This window comes from Cricetulus griseus, chromosome 2 (genome assembly GCF_003668045.3).
Source record: "Cricetulus griseus strain 17A/GY chromosome 2, alternate assembly CriGri-PICRH-1.0, whole genome shotgun sequence".
NCBI lineage: Eukaryota > Metazoa > Chordata > Mammalia > Rodentia > Cricetidae > Cricetulus > Cricetulus griseus.
Genome location: NC_048595.1, coordinates 323,530,589 through 323,548,652, shown reverse-complemented (window position 1 = coordinate 323,548,652; position 18,064 = coordinate 323,530,589). Strand labels below are relative to the sequence as shown.

The following is an 18,064-nucleotide window of genomic DNA, read 5'->3' as shown; positions in this document are numbered from 1 at the left end:
TTAGGTATAAGATTTCACCAGTTGTGTGTAGTAGATCTTTGTAACATTATCACATGTATAGATAGAGTCCATGCGGCCAATCACAAGACAGATGCTGAAAAGTTCTGTTGCAAGGATTCTTGTGCCTCCAAAAGAGCATTTTGCAGTTGGGTTATGTTTGCTTTTCTTTTATATACTTTTTTTTTTTTTAGATCAGTGTCTTAGTTATTGTTCTATTGCTATGACCATGACCAGGACCAAGACAACTTATAAAAGTATTTAAATGGGGTCTTGCTTACTGTTACAAAGAATGAGTCCATGGTCATCATGGCAGGGAGCATAGTGGCCTCAGGCATATGTGGCACTGGAGCAGTAGGTGAGAGCTTAAATGCTACCCACAAGCAGAAGGCAGAGAAAGGGAGAAAGAGACTGAGCTTGGCATGGACTCTTGAAACCTCAAAGCCCAGCCCCAATTGGCACACCTACTCCAACAAGGCAATATCTCCTAATCCTTCCTAAACAGTATACTATCTGAGAATCAGATATTCAACGCTATGAGACTATAGGGGCCATTCTCATTCAAACCACCACTGTCAGTGTCTTCAACCTACAACAGATTACATATTGAGCTTATTAAATATGCAAGTTTCTATATCTTCCCTAGAAACATTAAATTAGAATCTCTTGGATTGTGACCCAGTGACATACACTTTCCTTATGTCTGTGAGGCAGTGACACACTGAAATATCAATGATGAGAAAAGAGCCAACTCTTTAAAAACCTGGATGAGAGCTGGAATAGTGCTTTCCAGTAGGATTGTGCTGCCGTTCATGTCAGTGAAGACACATTCAAGGAGTAAAAGAGAGATGGCTCCTCTGTTTATGTAAAATGCTTGCCATGCAAACGTGAGGACTTGAGTTTGGCTCCCAATCACCCATATAAAAGGCCAGGCATGGTAGTATGTGCTTGTAATCCCATCCCTGGGGGACAGAGACAAGAATATCCTGGGGGCTTTTAGCTAGTTAGTCTAGCTTAATCAGGAAGCTCCAAGTTCAGTGAGAAACTCAGTTTCAAAAAATAAGGCAGGGGCCTTCTTTTTATCTAATGAGATGTTTCATTAGGTAAAAGGCACCTCTCTTAAGCCTGACAACCTGTGTTAAATTCCTTAGAGCCTCATGATGGAGGTCCTTTGACCTCCACATGTACTTTGGTACATACATGGCCAGACACATATGCACATGAAAAATACTGCTTAAAGAATTAGTCAAAGAGCAATGGAAGACACCTCATATTGACCTCTGGTCTCTACATACTCATACACATGTGAATGCGTACACGTATATACACCACACTGCACATACTTCACACACAAGATCATGTTTACCAAATAAAATAGTGAAAAAGAAACAGGTTAAATTATCTTTATAAAAAAATAAAAAATAAATAAAAAGTTATCTTTATAATATTACTTTACTAATATATTAAATTTTGATTATATAATTAATATAAAATTTTTAATATATTTCTCATTCTTATTTCCACAAAGTCTTTAAAATCTACCAAATTTTGCAATCTGGATTGGCCAAATTTCAAGTACTAAGTAAACACATCTGACTAGGAACTATCTAAAGATTTGCACATATTTATTCTGAATGAACTGCCAGTACAAAGGCCACAGAGCAGAGTCTTAGAGAGATGTTCATTTGACATCTGGACATTGAAAGTTCTGGTCTTGATCTTTGGTACAAGAGCAAAACTAGATCTACAGATTTATGATAGAGAAGACTTGTCATAATAGTCTTCAGTAGTTGTCAAAAAGGACTTACTAAAATCGCCATAGGCCTTATTTATATGTCACTGCACCCTAAGGGAACATAGACAAATATCTGATAGGAACCTGAGTATCTGGGGTTTGGGGCACATAAGCATATGTGGATATCTTCCTAGTTGATTCTGGTGCAAGGCTTCCTTGAAGGCTCGGTTCCTGGCTGAGGATCAGTGGGTAAAAGGAGTGGGAATGAAGGAGGTTATGGATATTCAGGGAAGAGGGAAGCACTCAGGGAGTTAGGCAAGTAAAGGGGGTACTCTGATAACGCAACAAGAGGGGGAGTATTTTACAGATTATGCTCATTGTCATTGATGTTGCATCTTAAATACTGTGGTCTTCTGGACTCCAGTGGTTTCTGAAGATGAGTCAGTTAATGAAGGCAGAACTGTGGTTTAGCTGCCAGAAGATCAGAGCTGGATTGACTGGCAGAGGGGGCATGCTTAGCCTGCCAGCAGGGAATGGATTTTGTTGTTGTTATTGTTGTTTTCTTGGTCTTTGAAAGCAGGGTCTCTTTATGTATCCCAGGCTGGCTAAGTATCCCAAGCTGGTTTAGCACTCACTGTGTTACTGTGTTGCTTAGACTGTCCTAAAATGCTTCATTTGCCTCAAACCCAAGTATCAGGATTATAAGAATTTTCCATCATGCATAATTATTAAAGCCTTTCTGCTTGCATATTGTCAATCTATAGGATCTTTCTACTATGGCTCTGACTTACAGCTGATGAGGTTTAGCTAATGGTATGTATACATACATATCCACTTTTGTTTACCTAGTCCTGGCTCTTTGTTCATTGTAGAAAGTTAGAATGCGTATAAGTAGGGCCTAGGTACATCATTACTTAATGTTCCTAATACCCTTTTGATGTACCAAGGATGAGACCTACTAATCCTTTTTATTTATAGCACAGTGGTCACCTCTAAGTGAGAAAGTAAAACAATTCATCTTCATGTTCTCAGAGACCAGCATGTGTTAAGCTTTCAGCATAGAATAGATCTAAAGGCATTGACAGAAACATCTCAAGAATAAAGATAGACTCACAATTAAGGGACCTATTCTGAACCTCACCATTTACATCATCACATGATATAGTAAACCACTCTACTGAGTGTCATTTTAAAAAGTCACTGCAGACTTATAAAGATTTTATTTTGTATTCTTTTTAAATTGAAATTAGATTCTCTCATACAATGCATCCAACCGGTTTCACCACCCCTCCCCCCAACTCCTCCCAGCTCTACTCCCTCCTTCTCTTGAAGAGCCACCTCCCATCCATTTCCTCTTCAGAAAAGAAAAAGCCTCCAAGAGATGACAACCAAACAGGACAAAACAACATACACTAAGACAAGGCAAAAGCTCTCCTATCTAGGCTGGGCAAGGCAACCCAATAGGAGGAAAAGAGTCCCAAAAGCAGACAAGAGTCAGAGATAGACCTGCTCCTACAGCTAGGAGCCCCACAAAACCACCAAGCTGACAACCATAAAATATATGCAGATGACCTGGTGCAGACCCCTGCAGGCCCTGTGCGTGTCATTTCAGTCTCCGTGAGCCCATATGAGCCCTGCTTAGTGGATTCAGTGGGCCATGTTTTTGTGTTCACTACCATTTGAAAATACTTCATTTTCACTAAATAGTAAAGCATACATACTTAAATTTTAATCCTATACCTATATTTTAATACCCTTTTTAAAAACATTTAAAAACACTTTATTGAAAAAGTTTATGCAATATGTTTTGATCATGTTTTCCCCATCCTAGTTTCCCTCATATCCTCCCCACTCCCCTACCCATCTAACTTTATATTCTTTTTGTCTCATTTTTCAAAAACAAAAATAAAAGAAACAAACAAAAACCAAATGCCACGAAACAACCCCACAAAAGTGAAAATCAAGATGAACAATGAATATTTATAATTCTTTGCTGTGATTCTTTTTTGAAAAAAATATTTATTTATTATTTTATGTGTCTAAAGGAGGATACACCTGTCATAGTGCTTTTGTGGAGGTCAGAGAACAACTTGCAAGAATTGATTCCCTCCTTCTACCATGTGGGTCTCCTACATCAAATAGGTCTTCAGGGTTGGCAGCAATCATCTCTACCCACTGAGCAATCCGCTCACTCATGACTCTTAAAAGCACTGCAGTGACTTAGGTTTTCTCTTGAGCTATGGCTTTAAAAAAAAAAAACAACAATGAGAGACAAAGCATTCTAGAAAGAAAATAAGCTGGAAATCACTATATAATGCATTATAATCAAAATTATTTGGCTTTTTCTACATCAGATATTTTATAAAATTCTCCTTGCCTAAGACATGCCAACTAACAGATAGATACCTGTTTCATCTCACTAAACCCACTGCTGAAGTCATCTCAAAAGCTGCAGCAGGGTTTTTCCACAAAGGAGTGTCGGTTGATGTTCACTGTTGGGATTCTAGAGAAAGCAGCTCCATACTCCAAGGTGTACTATACTCTCTCTAGCATCAGCTTGGGCCCTTACAGAATGCTTCAGCTTCACTCATAATGGGCAATGAGAGGAAAGCATGTTGTATCTAGGCTGGAGGAAAAGGCATGTCCACTCAAGTGGTCCAGAAAAGGAATTTATCTGGGCCAGAGCCAGGACAAGTTTTTTGTTTTTTGTTTTTTTTTTTTTTTAAGTGTTTTTGGTGTCAACCAAAACACCTTTTCAGTGCTGGGGTGAAGAAGGGTAGTGAGAGATTCAACCAGCCTTATCTGTGGTGCTGACCATGTCCATTTGAGCATGTCATATTTGGTCTGGGGTCTGGGACAGGCTCACCCTCTCTTAGTTCTGCTTGGGTCACGGAGAGCAGCCTGGGTGTTGATCCTTGGAGCTGGAACTTGTGGGTCATCAGTTTCTTATGTAAGTGACTTCTCCCCAAATAAAATTAACCTATATTTAACTTAGTCCCATGTATCTTAATCTGTGCTACTACAGGGAAGTGTTAAAACTTCCTGCATAGGTTTGATCCTGCTGTCAGACCCTATAGTGTCAAAGAGCACTCAGACACCAATTTGGGGTCAGGACATAGGGTAGAGGAACTGAGGTCTTCAGCACCACAATGAAAGATGCTTTTTCCTTCTCTACTTGTAACTGTTGATGTATTGGTTTGGGAATATCTGATGCAGCTTGTCATTCTAAAAGTTATCACTGTTCCCACAGATGAAAAGAAGCGAAGAGTCAACAGCCAGACAAACCAGTGAAGAACAAATAGGTACTCTTCATTGTTGGAAATGTAGGAAATGTATTGCAAGTTCCAGCTGCTTCATGAATTACCTTGAGAATCAAGTGATTGAGGTGAGTAGCTCTGGCTTCAAGAGTTTTAGAGTGTAGAAATATTGGAGGCTCACCCATACCGTGCACACCTGAATGCATGACAAATACCTTTTAAAATCTGATGCATTTCAGTGGATAAAAACCTGAAACTTTTCATGCCAACATTTTATAGGACATAATTTATATATAATAAAATTTCCTATAGATTGATAACTTAATTATCTCTAATATGAATCAATTCAAGGTATACATTTCCATGCCCCCAGAAGTCTGTTTTGCCCCTTTCAGACAAGATGCTCTCCCACTCCAAGGCACCTGCTGTAGTGCTTGTCTCCAGAGGCTGCTGTCGACTATCCTTGCCACTCATTCAAGTGAAATAAAATCACATACATTCATTTTGCCTTGTATTTTATCCAGCATCAGGTTTTACAGTTTCACTTAAGTGTTGTGTGCAGCAGTTTTGTTAAATTCAAGGTCATAGGAGAGTATGATAGTTACCATTGTTTTCTACTGAGGGACCTTTACACTATCCACTTTTAGACTAAATGTTTTTATTGTTGTTTTATGATATGGAAATTTGTGTAAAGTTCTTTCTCTTACTGTGTTTTTGGAGATGAGTGTCATAGTCATAGGGTAGATGTACCTTTAAGTTTTTAAGAAATTACTACTAGTTTTCCAAAGTGAGCATTCACCTTCAACAGCAGTGTATGAGAACACCAGTTGCTCTAGTACTCTTATCTTTATGGTCTGTCCATTCAGGAAGATGAGCTGCAGCATTTCGTTAGAATTTGCCTTGTGGTTTCCTGGCAGCTAATGATGGAAAGTACTTTCTTTTTCCCATGTGCTTATTGACTCAAAGACATTTTATAGTTATGTTGTTTATGTTTATATTATTTGCACTTATGTTATTTACTCATTAGAGTAACCCTTTGAGGAAGATAATCTGTTGCCTTAAGTATAAGAGGACCGAGACACTGAGGCTAAAGTAATTTAGCTCAAGTTCCCAGTGTGTCTAGGCAGTGAGTCTGAACAGTTCTAGGATGCATTGGGATATAAGATATGGAAAGGAGGGGCACAGAATGAAAAGCAGGTTCTAGTGTGTGTGGATTTTAATGTTTAAGACAGGCCTGTGTAACCAGATCTGAGAATGCTCAGATAGGAATGGGAGCAGGCTGGTGCTGGCACTGGGGCCTGTACCAATGCCTGGGGAAGAAGGCTTCCTAAGAGAACCTGAAAGTATATATACATGCATGTGTACATGTGTTTTTAGCGATCTTCAAAAGTATAATTTGTGAGCTATAAAGTCTACCCATTTAAGAATATAACCCCATAAGTTTTGTTATTCAACTACCACTACCAAATAGTTTTGGACTTTATGACATCTGAAAGTGTCTCATGCCCATTTGTCCTGCTCTTATCCCCAGCAGCTTCCAGTCTGACTCTTGTCTTGGTGGATTATCTCTGTCATGTGTATGTGTATTCTTTATTTTATATATATATATATATAAAATATATATATATATGTGTGTGTGTATGTGTGTGTGTGTGTGTGTAAGCTATTGAAACTATCTTGCAGAATAAAATATATTTATATAAAAATTAGGGTTATGCTAATTTTTCATATACTAAACTATATATGGATATGCTTCTACTAGAGAAACACAAAATATTCAGAAGTAATAAATAAGTAATAAAACATTTTAAGACTAAACTAGTGGTTGAAAGACAAGACACCATCCGATAATCAGGCCAGAAAAAAATATGAAGAAATCATCGAAAAGGTAAAGGAATCACATGACCCAACCATGATTTGAACAAATATCTATTGGTTATGTTCATGGCAGCCACTGCATTAGCACAGGCTGGTGATGGAAAAAGAATCAAAACCCATTTGCTTATTAGAGTTCTGTAGTGAGTACAGAACTTTCCTAAAGTTTGCGATCTGATACCTCCCCTACCACTCTCCCAATGGCAGCAAACACTGATGAACAATATCTTTTTAAAAACCAAAGTACAGCTACAACTCCCGCTGAAGGTATCTATATAAGGACACTGCAGTGTTTATGTTGTCTCTGCACACATAGGAGGCAATCCTATTGAGTCATGTGATGCTCAGATGCACACAGAGGGCACTGTCTGGTCTTCTAGTCCACCCCACAACATCCATCACTAGTCGACAGTCCCTTTCTTCAGGGTATGGGTTGTTTATCCATTGATTTCCACTGATGGTACATCCTACCTTTCATTGCTGTCCTTTTCAGCACTCGTTTTTTTCTATTTGTGATCTTGTATTTTTCACATTGAACCTATACACATTCTGGGCCCTGTTCCCCACCCCCACCCCCTTCCTCTATATACACACTGACAACATCTATACTCACAGTGTCATAAAATTAAACATTTTAGCATCTTGTCAAGGTCACACAGTAAACAGCAATGCAAGGATTTCTGTCCAGTCAGTCTGGCTGAATTGTAAGCATCTTGAGTTCATATGTTGATGCTGCCATGGTACTGTATCTGGAGGTGAGGCTTTGAGGGTAATTAAAGGAAAATAAGTCATAGGGATAAGAAACTAATCCAGCAGGGCTGTGGCTTTATAAAGCAAGAGAGAATGTGGGAGGGTAAAAGGAAAAGGTAGCTAGCAGTCCAAAGGATAGGAAGAAGGCCAGATCATCAGATACCCTGACTTTGGACATTTAGCCTATAAAACAGTATGAAAGTTGTTCTGTTGTTTAGTTCCTTCAGTTTATGGGATTTTATTATGGGAGCCTGAGCAGATCCACCACAGGTTCTGTTATAGGCACTGGAAATTTGATGACCAGCAACAAAATGATTATCTGTCCTTGTGAAGTTTGCAGGATTATCACTCACTGTTAGTATTGTATCAATGCCATATTAACATAATCATAATTCTTTTATAATTATAGACCCATTCTAGTAAATACCAATAGTTTGTTTCTGTTTTGGTGTTGAATATTTATTTTTCCCAATCCTAGAAACGTTAGATATTAGTCAATCAAAGAATTGTTCGATTATTTATAGAATTAGCAAAAGGAAAAGTCTAGCACATGGTAAGAATGGAAGACTGGCAGAGTGCTGGGTCTGTCTGCCAGGAACTGAGTAAGTGAAGACAGTGTAGGACATAGAGCATGGAAACCTGCCTCACCAGCATGTTCAAAGTCCTGTGGTGGAGCCACAGCACCCAAAGTGGCTGCTGTGTCAGTGTGCAGGGTTAAACAGGGGCTTATCAAGGCATGAAGCTTCAAAGATGGGTGGCCACCAACTTTTAGTCCAACTGAAAAGTTGAATCTTTGTCACAAGAGACTCGCAGTCACTGATAGGACCCGACATGGCCTTTGAATTTTACAGAAGCAGGCATGGGTGTAGGTTCCCTCGTCCCCCTCCCTTCCCCTGCCCTACCCTCCAGTTCCATCTCCTCTCCTCTTCTCGTTCTGTTCCTTTAGAGCTTTTCACTCTTGAAATGACCTTTTTAGGATATACATAAAAAACAATATAGACAATTTTGGGTCTCTTAAATTAGCAACCCTTTAAACTTTTAATTAATAGCAAATAACAATGCTAAATGATAGTCTTGCTACAGAGTTGTTCCTTGGTCTGCACAGCTGCAGTAGTTAAAACAATGTGGGTAACTCATTTTTAATTAATTTGATGAGATGTTACTGCTTACACTTTAAGACCAAGATGTACACATCATTCAGAACATTATTTAATGGTATTAAATCATCAACATTTAAATATTGAAACCATACAATATAATTTTAAGCACCAAATCCCATTCAATGATGAAAACTATTGCACATCCTATATAGGCAACTGAAGTCATTCCATGCTCAGATAAGAGAGGTGCACTAGTGCCCCCTGCTGCTAGGATAAATGTATAAGCATTGTTTATCTTCCAGCCAGCTTTGTGTGAAATTAGCTTAGGTTTTTAGTGTTTATTTTTTCTCCTCTCTCATGTCTCACTTGATAAAAAATAATCTCACAATAATTTTTGAATGTTAGTGAAATAGCCCTTTCTAGATTTTAAGTTCCTTATTGCTAAAGAGACAGCATGTTTGCTGTTTAAAAGACTTCAAATACTTCTAGTCAGGTTGCTTCTCATTGTTTTAAGTTCATTATTTAGTTTGGAGTACAAAATGGTGGGCTTCATTGTGGCATTTCATACATGTACATAGCACTGTCCTTTTCTTGTTTGTCACCACCATTCTGCTTATGACACTTTCCCCACTTTAATCTACTTCGTTTCCTCAAAACATCTCCACATAGCAATGAATGCACATGCACCTGCACGGGCATGTGTGGGCACACACACAAGCACACGCAGACACATACACACATACACACATACACACATACACACATACACACATACACACACACACACACACACACACACACACACACACACACCTAGGTCTGTTCCTCTTGCATGAAAGAATAACTGTTCTGGTAAACATATTTGGTTTTATTAATAGTTCTCAAATTAAAGTGGCTTCATTGTGACGTCACAAAGCAGAAACAGATAATAAAAAGAACTTCCTCCTCAAATGTACCTTTCCATATATATTAGTCTGTCATTTTGGCTAAATTAAAAGTAAGTTTTAGGTTTGCTTTTTGTGAGTGTTGGAGAAAATGACAGTGCTCCAAATATACTCAGGCAGGAGATACAGGTGTGTGTATGGTCTTAGAATCTCTAGTATTTATCTGCTGCAGGAGGCAGCCACTGGAAACTCACTGTCTGAGAACACCAATTCTGAAGCTGAACTGGCTGGCTGGAAACCCTTGAATTATTATTTAGTATGTGACCTTGACAAGTTTCTGAAAAGTTGCTTAATTTTACTTGTTTCAGCATTCTTATATATAACATGGAAAAATGCTTAAAGCAATTCCTGAGGCATAGTGAGCATAATATAAGTATTTTCTGCCTAATAAAAGTTATAAGAACATGAACTATAAAGCTATGGCATTGATATTTGTTCACCTAGGAACATCCAGGAAGCATCTAAATACTTAACAGTGGGTAATGGTTTCTTAGGATTATGGTCAATATCATGCAGTGAATATTGTTGTCAATGTATAAGATTAGATGAAATAGTGAAATTTGTATAGTGAAATGGCATGTGAGAGCTTCGAAGCAAAGTTCCTGACATGTTAATAAATCTCCTCACCAAGTATGTGTGGTCAACACTATATTTTGTGATTAGTAGGTGTGTTCAGGCTGACTACCATTAACTCACTTTGAAGTAATAATCTGTTTTTCTTTCTACCAGTGTGGAATTTGTTTTTCATTTGTCCCTCCTTTTATTTTATCCTGTTTGCTAATATGCAAGTACTCTTGAAAAGTCAGAGAAAATTCTGGGTTCTATAATGAAAAAGGTGACCTTATTTGTTAATTCCAGTTTGCTTTCATGTGTAGGAGGCCCTTAAGACTGATTTGTTGTACTAATCTGTACAAGTATAACCTTCCAGTAGGAAGAGCTCAAGAGCCCGGATGTCTGACACAGTTACCCCATTCTCCCAGACCTCCATGCTCTACACTCTCATTTTGTTTCAAAGGCAAAGTATTTAGGGAGAACTACACTGTTGGCTTCTATTGAGTCACTTCCAGCCGGTTTCCCAAATTTTTTTATAAACAGATTAAAACTTGATTTAATGGATCATGGCCCATATAGAAGCAAATTGTTAATAATTACAAAAATGAAAGCATATGTGCTGTTATCCATGTAATTTTGGTGAACTTCAGAGAAAAAAAATCTTGCAAATAAAGATTACAGTGAGTGTTGGAAAGCTCCATCCCGGTGCCAAGCAGGTATCTTTCATTCATCCAGCATGCACGTGTCCATGTATTTCAGGCACTATCATATGATCTGAGGGTGTAATGACTACTAATTATATTTTCCATGAAGCTTACCTCTCAATGAGTTGTGGACCTAGTAACTAAAGAAAGGTCACCACTTCAACATTTGTTTTGAGAATTTTCAGGAAACTAAATATTGTTCCCAGCATGAACAAAATAAAATTATACCTCAGTTGTTACGATTTGGAGAAAATAAAATTACAGTCACCTTTCATATCTCTGGGAGATTAGTTTCTGGACCCTACACAGATATCAACATATACATATGCTCACGACCCATAGGTAATGTTTGCATATAACCTTGTGAATCTTCGTGTATACTTTAACTCATCTCTACTTGCTTAGAATATCCAATTTAATTTATACTATGTAAACAGTCATCATATGACATTTTTTAGGAATAAATTACTGTACTTGTTGATGCATTTTTTTCTGATTTGTTTTTTCTGGTTAATTGGATCCATGGATTTGGAGACCATATATGCAGAGAATAATTTATTTAGAAAATAATAATATATTTGGGAATGTACTTCGAGATGAATTTTTCTATCTGGAAGAAGGTATTTATAATGATTACAATCCTATAGACACTAACACTAAATGGGATTTTTAAAATCTAGTGCAAATTAAACAATTAGTAACATTTAAACAACTGCAATCCTCTGTTTATTTTTGTTTTTTTGTCTTTGTTTCTCTTTTTTTGCTTGCATACTTCAGCTTTGACAGTAGCTTTCCCAAATTTCTGACTAAAATATTTTGGAATTGTAGAGGACTCTCAGTTTTGTGATTTTTTCCAGTCATCTTAAATTACACATGACTTAGAAAAAGGCTGCTAACAGTAAGTGGACTGTCACTGAAGAGTGTTCATAATCAGATTTTTAAAATACAGGTACATAGGCACACAAAACCAGATTCAAAAAATATTTCAAGATTCTTAACCTCACTTCATACAGGAACAATAAATAGCACATTTAGTGTGTAGTCCATTGGGATTGAAAAGAAGTGAATAAATGCTTGGGCATTTAGGTACCTCTGATGCTGGTGTCCTTCAGCAGACTCCTGACTGACCTTGACCCAGATTGTTTTCTTGAGTGCCACTTGTATTTTCTCCAGACTTTGCTGCAGAAAGTGGTACCCACAGAGTTCTTAGATTTAAAGTTTGAAGCCCTAGAATTGTCAGTGACTTAACAGTGCTAGAATTTTTATCCCAGGCACAGGGTGGCAAGCTTGTAGCATCTATAATTGTATTATGCTATGAGTTGAAGGATTAAGATGTGTTTTTTGTTTGTTTGTTTGTTTTTATGTAATCTGCTTGCTATTGAATGAGCAAGTAGGGACCCATTGTGACTTGAAGTGCTTCTCTCAATAAAATTCAAGATGTATTTTCTTGAGATATTTCAAAGAACCTACAGGGCTTTCTGCCCACGGTGGTTTTAGGTGACCCACCAGCCTGGTGTGGAAGAGCTACAGTTCTAGACTGCAGTTCTGCAAACCTATGGGCTGTCAACTTGGAGAAAAGCTTTGCCAGCTCCATTAGGTCTCAACATTCTTGTCTTTGGGGCTGGGTCAGCTACCCCCAGTCTCTGAAATTACCTTCTCTGTCATCTTTGCTATCTGGGAGCAGTTAGTTACAGAATCCCATGTAGATACCAGGCTCTACAAGTGCTCTTGTCCTTTTGTACAAAGGCATGGTATTTGTGTAAAACCTGTCTCTGTCCTTCTGTGCCAACTCTCATATTAGTTCTCAGTGGTCCTAATTTCATTGTTTTATAGGTTTTGTTCTCTTGCAACTGAATTCTTGGTCATCTTTGAAACATTCTAATTGTTGAAGGAGGGAGTTACTTACCTTTAAGAGGGTTCATCACATGGTCACCTGGCTTGGTGTTCTGGGTCTGGAGTGAGGCAGCACAGTGTGCCATGTGAGTGGGGGTGTTCAGCAAATGTTTCTCATATTATGGTAGACAGGAGACAGAGAAGAGGGCCAGCTAAAACCTTCAGAGTCCTGCCCCCAGGGACCTACTTGTTGCTCCTGAAGTTTCCAGAGCCTCCTCCAAAAGCACCACCCACTGGGTACCTTGGTTCAACCTTGGAGCCCCAGTGCTTTTTGTGCCCACCTCAATCCGTGCTCTTTTCAAACGTAAAATACAATCATTCCTTCCCATTAACTCCAAAGTCCTAAGGCCTTGCAGTGCCCCTTGAAACTTGTAAAGCCTTGTCTCATGTAAATCAGATGCAGATGAGACTAGAGCACAAGTTCCTCCAGATGGGAGCCTGTGAGATCAGAATAAGCTCCTTGCTCCTAAAACACAATGGCCAGGCAGGCATAGGAAAGCTAGTTTTCAAAAGGAGAAAACAGGACAGCTGGTCCCAAGTAGGTATGATATCCAACAGGGCTGAGGTTGCTGCAATTTCAAAGGGGAAGACTACCATCTTTGGCCCCTTTCCCTGCAGGGGATGATCCAGAAGCCTCTGCAGCCCTGCTCTGATGACTTGTCCCGGTGATTCCCTGCCTGCATGGGTAGATGCAGAAACCTCTGGCCCCCTTCTCTGATGCCTTGCCTGGGTTTTGCCCATGCAGCAGCTCTTAGGGATTTGAGTCTTCTGTCTGCAGCTCTCCTGGCGTTGTGTGATAATGGCTTTCTATATCTCTGTCTGTAGTCTTAAGACTGACCCCACTCCCATAGATTCAGTCTTCGATGACTCCACACCCATGCCAAGTTCTTGGAATGATCCCATGCAGTTGACTACATCCTTTGGAATCTAGGTGGAGAAAGCCTTGCTACATAGCTCTTGGAGTCTGTGAGTAGCACACAGATACCACTGAAATTTGCAGCTGATACTTTCCAGACTAGCAACCTGGACTGCACAAGGGCCCATGGTAGCCCTTGCACCTTAATGCAGAGAACAGAGACTTGACAATAGCAGCTGCTTGGGTATTTTCAGGTACTTTCTGGATACCTGGTCCTCAGGGTCCTAGCTTGTGTTCCCTGCCTTTAGCATCATTCTCTCATTGAATGCTGAGGAGGAAAACTCATTTTCCACTTGTCTGTATCAGTTTCCTTAGAAAATATTTTTACCTTTTTTGCTTGTTTTGATCAGTTTTTAATAGGGTATAGTTTTTGTGCTGAAATAAACATTTCTGTTAGTCTAACCAATGCATATTCATATAACCATTCTCATCATAGGATATATGGCATTCTGAAACCATTTCTTTACTTTTTACCAAATACTATTTCTTGGCCATCTTTCTTACAGGTCTATACACCAGTCTCATTTGCTGGAGTGCTGTTCCCAGTGAGGACAGAGTTTAGTTCTCAGCAGTTGTTCTTTTGCCTTACTGCAAAGCCTTCCTCATTTCTTCAGCGTCTTCCCAGCTCTCCTTGTGCACTGCCCTGTTTCTTTCTGACCTAAATGCTCTTCTTACCTGGAGACAGGTAAAGTTCTGCTGAACCTCTAATAGTTTTCTCAGGACCCCTATTTTCTTCTTATTTCCACTGTCATGGTGAATCACCCCCTGTTCTTGTGTGCTTTGCACTTCACTGCTGTCAGTAGTCTCAGGAGTGTCCCCCAATTTCAAGTCCATTGGAAGAGGTCCTTCTGTACTTGAGTTTAGAACTCAATTTAAGAAATACTCTATCTTTTATATATTACATGGCATGGTAGGAGGATAGATTGGGCTGTATACCAACTGTACAATATTGAAAGCAGTAATTACCTTCTTTTCTGCCTGTGTTTCCCTATGTCATTGTGTCCAGAAAAGGAATCAAGAAGCCAGCTCCTATTTTCTTGGCACTCCCTTGATGAGATGTTAGGGAGCCTCAAGTAAGAGAGCTGCAGACTGACCCTACCAGAGCCTCTCTTCCCTAACTTTTATTCTGCTTAGTAATGGCCTCTTTGTATGTTCATGCACTTGACTGGGCCTATTCCAATGCTCTCATCATTGACATGGAAAACCAGGAAAGTTGTCTTTTGCTAGCTGAGTAGGACTTTGGGCATCTGCAGATGAAACACTTTCCAGAAGACTTTCTAGCTCCTGTTGTAATTATTTCCAACCTCTGTTATAAGACTAAGACATTAGAATAGAAAATAGTTCAAGACATTTTATTTTTTCCTTATTAAATTTGACTTTTACCTAATACCTAGATTATTAAAAGTTTCACATTTTAATGAGTTAATGTTTTAATATATATGTATTGCATAATATTCAAATCAAGCTAAATATATGTCCACTCAAATTTTCATTATTTAGTATGGTAAAAACTTTCACAATCTTCCTCTTGTTTGAAATGTATTTTACTGTTAGCCCATACTTACTGTACTGTGCAACAGCACACCAGAACTGCTTACTCTTACTATTTGTGAGAACTCTTTGGTCAGGGATTACTACTTGATAGTACCTGAAATACCGTGTGTACAGCATTAAAGATAATGAAATGTGGTCTAACATGGAACAATGCCTCATGTCCATTTTCTCTTTTAATTTAAGTTGTCAAGTCATTGCTTTCTTTATTCACTAAAGAAAGTTAGATGGAGCTGTCTTCCTTATTGATTTTTACCAATGTATAAATAAATCACACCATATTGTTTTGTCCTACTGTGATCTAATGGTAGAAGTGAAAAGTAGTTGTAGGGCACTGGAGGGTTCAGCTTGGGAAGCTATACATAGATTATACATAAATTATTCTGGGTGGTCTTGGCTCCAAGTCATACCTTCTAAGGTAGATGATTTCTTTGAGATGGTCAACCCCACTGCTTTCACATATCAAGATGTTACTGTTAATAGATGGAGAGACACTTCCTTGTTTGTTATTTTGTTTACCTGACCGGAGTAAAAGTTGTGTTATTGCATGGGAAATCTGAGAGAAAGTACTGTGATTTGGTAATTGTAGAACTATTAAGTGCAAAATCTGACCCTGAGAATTGGTGTGTGGTGGGAGCCTGTACTTTCCATGTTTATCTCAGCCAACACCTTCCCGGGCCCCAGGAGAGTCCTTAGGTCCCTTATGGTCTAAGTAATTTATAGTCAAGAAGCTGAAGCTCAGAGGCATACATACAAATCTTCACTCTGCTCTGCCCAACATTTTTCTCACAGGATGGGAAGCCATTATGTCTCAATTATTTATCACACACTACATGGCTACTTTAGAATTCTGTTTAAATGTTTGTTGATCCTGGCATAAGGGATGTACTTTTGTGGTTACAGCCTAGGGAACTAAGTAGATTCTTCCCTGTGACCCTTTGTGCTCACAGGTAAGGGAGTTCCTTTCCTGCATAAGGAAGGCATCTGTCATATGGAAGTCTTATGGCCTCTTTAGAAGGAATCAGGGAATCTTTTCCAGTGTTTTGATGACTTGAGGACAAAAGGCCAGAGGAAACCCAGAGACCTACTTCTGCTGGTCTTCAGCAGGTCAGATTCTTTAGTGTCATGTATCCTATCCATCACATTTATTGGTGGTCGGCTAGAGGATATACATACTTCTTTATTTATTGGTGGTAAAATCCAAATAAAATGAGAGATTTAGCGTTGAGGACAGTTCCTACCAACACTATTTAATCTCATGCAGAGAAATAAAAATGGGGCACTGGATATGCCATTCACTGACAATTTTTGAATCACAGCTAGTTATTTCCTAGGAAAGAAATAACTTGGTCCTAGTTTTTGCTGATGAGGAAAAAGGAAAGAAGGCAATGTATATTTGATTTCTAACTAAAATGGGGCTTTTATTTTTATTTTTCTTTAATATGGGAATTTTAAAGTAAGTTCTCAGGTGATAATTGCTAATATTCATTTTTCCATAACAGGACAGACATGAATCAGTTGATGCTCAAACCACTTGTCGTCTATGGCACATGAATATAGAAGCCCTTCCAGAGTGGATAAGCTGCCTAATCCAAAAAGTAAGTTTCTGGGTTGCTGACTGAAGTTAGGACTATATCGCCTTCAAAAATACTGCTGTGCTCTTTTTTCTTAGATGTGTTGTTTCAAAACATGTGAATGATTATATTTCTCTTAATTGCACTGGCTTCCCTTCTCTTACAGGAGCATTTCAGTGCTTTTCTGTATGACTTTGCACCTGGTATTTCTAGTCTCTAAATGTGCTGACGCATACTTACCTGGTTTGTCACCCCATTTCTATTGCTCTTTCTTGTTTTCAGCTGCCCACCACTGTCCATTTTCTCACTGCCTTTCTCTCCCCTCTGCTTTATATGCCTATATTATTCAGGCTCATGCACACTATATTACATTTCACTGGTAAATATACATGAGGATATAATGACACACAAATATACAATCACACTCACGCATCCATTCAAACATACCGACATTCGGCTTGCTCTTTTCTCATTAATTTCTTAGGTCCTCCAATAGAATATAAACACCACAAAGCCAGGAAAGTTTATCCTTTGCTAGTAGTATATCTTTGGTGCCTAGAGTTGCATCTGTTGTATACAGTGAGTGAAATATTTTTGTGCAGCCATCATCTGTACACACATATAAAATAAGCTGGATAAGCAGTGTCTCTTATTAGGTGGATGAAAATGGAAATGTTCTGCTGTAAGTGATATTTAATGAGATACTGTCAGAAAAAGAACTTTTGTGAATTGCAGGTTTGGGATATTTTATTTTGCATTGTTAAATACTTGTATTGGGAAAGTATAAGTAATCTAACCATTAAAAAAACTATAAATTTCTCCACCAAGTAACTTACATTTTTTTTTTTAAAGCGGCACGTGGTGGCTCTCACTTGAATCCATGCTTGCATTAGGATTTCCTCAGAGCATACTGATGGTCCCACTCCTAAGTGTCCAGAATGCCATGGAGTAGATTCGAACCCTACAGAGGCCTCACTGTCTTTCTTGACAATTTTAAAAGCAGTTCATTAATTTCTAATCCAAGTATGGAAATACACGAGTACTGAGTTAGGCGATCGGTACCTCTTGGTTGTGTATAGAAAGCCAGGGAGCTCTTTATTCTGTTGACTGATAAAGTCTGCCCATTCCCCCATCCCCCCCATACCCCATGCTTGGCATGCAAGAAGTGAATCAGAACAGACACTTTCTGTGAGATTTCACTTGCAAATGAAGCTCT

The 18,064-nt window shown here is 38.6% G+C and overlaps 1 protein-coding gene across 2 annotated transcripts in view; it reads left to right on the top strand.

The window, feature by feature from the left end:
* The first annotated feature begins 4,982 nt into the window (after positions 1 to 4,982).
* The window catches only part of Rnf180 (ring finger protein 180), a 135,830-nt gene continuing 122,748 nt past the window's right edge, over positions 4,983 to 18,064 (top strand). Inside the window, exons 1-3 of one of the 2 annotated variants that reach the window (XM_035439136.1) lie at positions 4,983 to 5,117; positions 6,184 to 6,186; positions 16,777 to 16,872. In XM_035439136.1, coding sequence (XP_035295027.1) covers positions 4,983 to 5,117; positions 6,184 to 6,186; positions 16,777 to 16,872 — 234 coding nt within the window. The remainder of the gene's footprint in view (positions 5,118 to 6,183; positions 6,187 to 16,776; positions 16,873 to 18,064) is intronic. The other variant, XM_035439137.1, reaches the window with a different exon arrangement.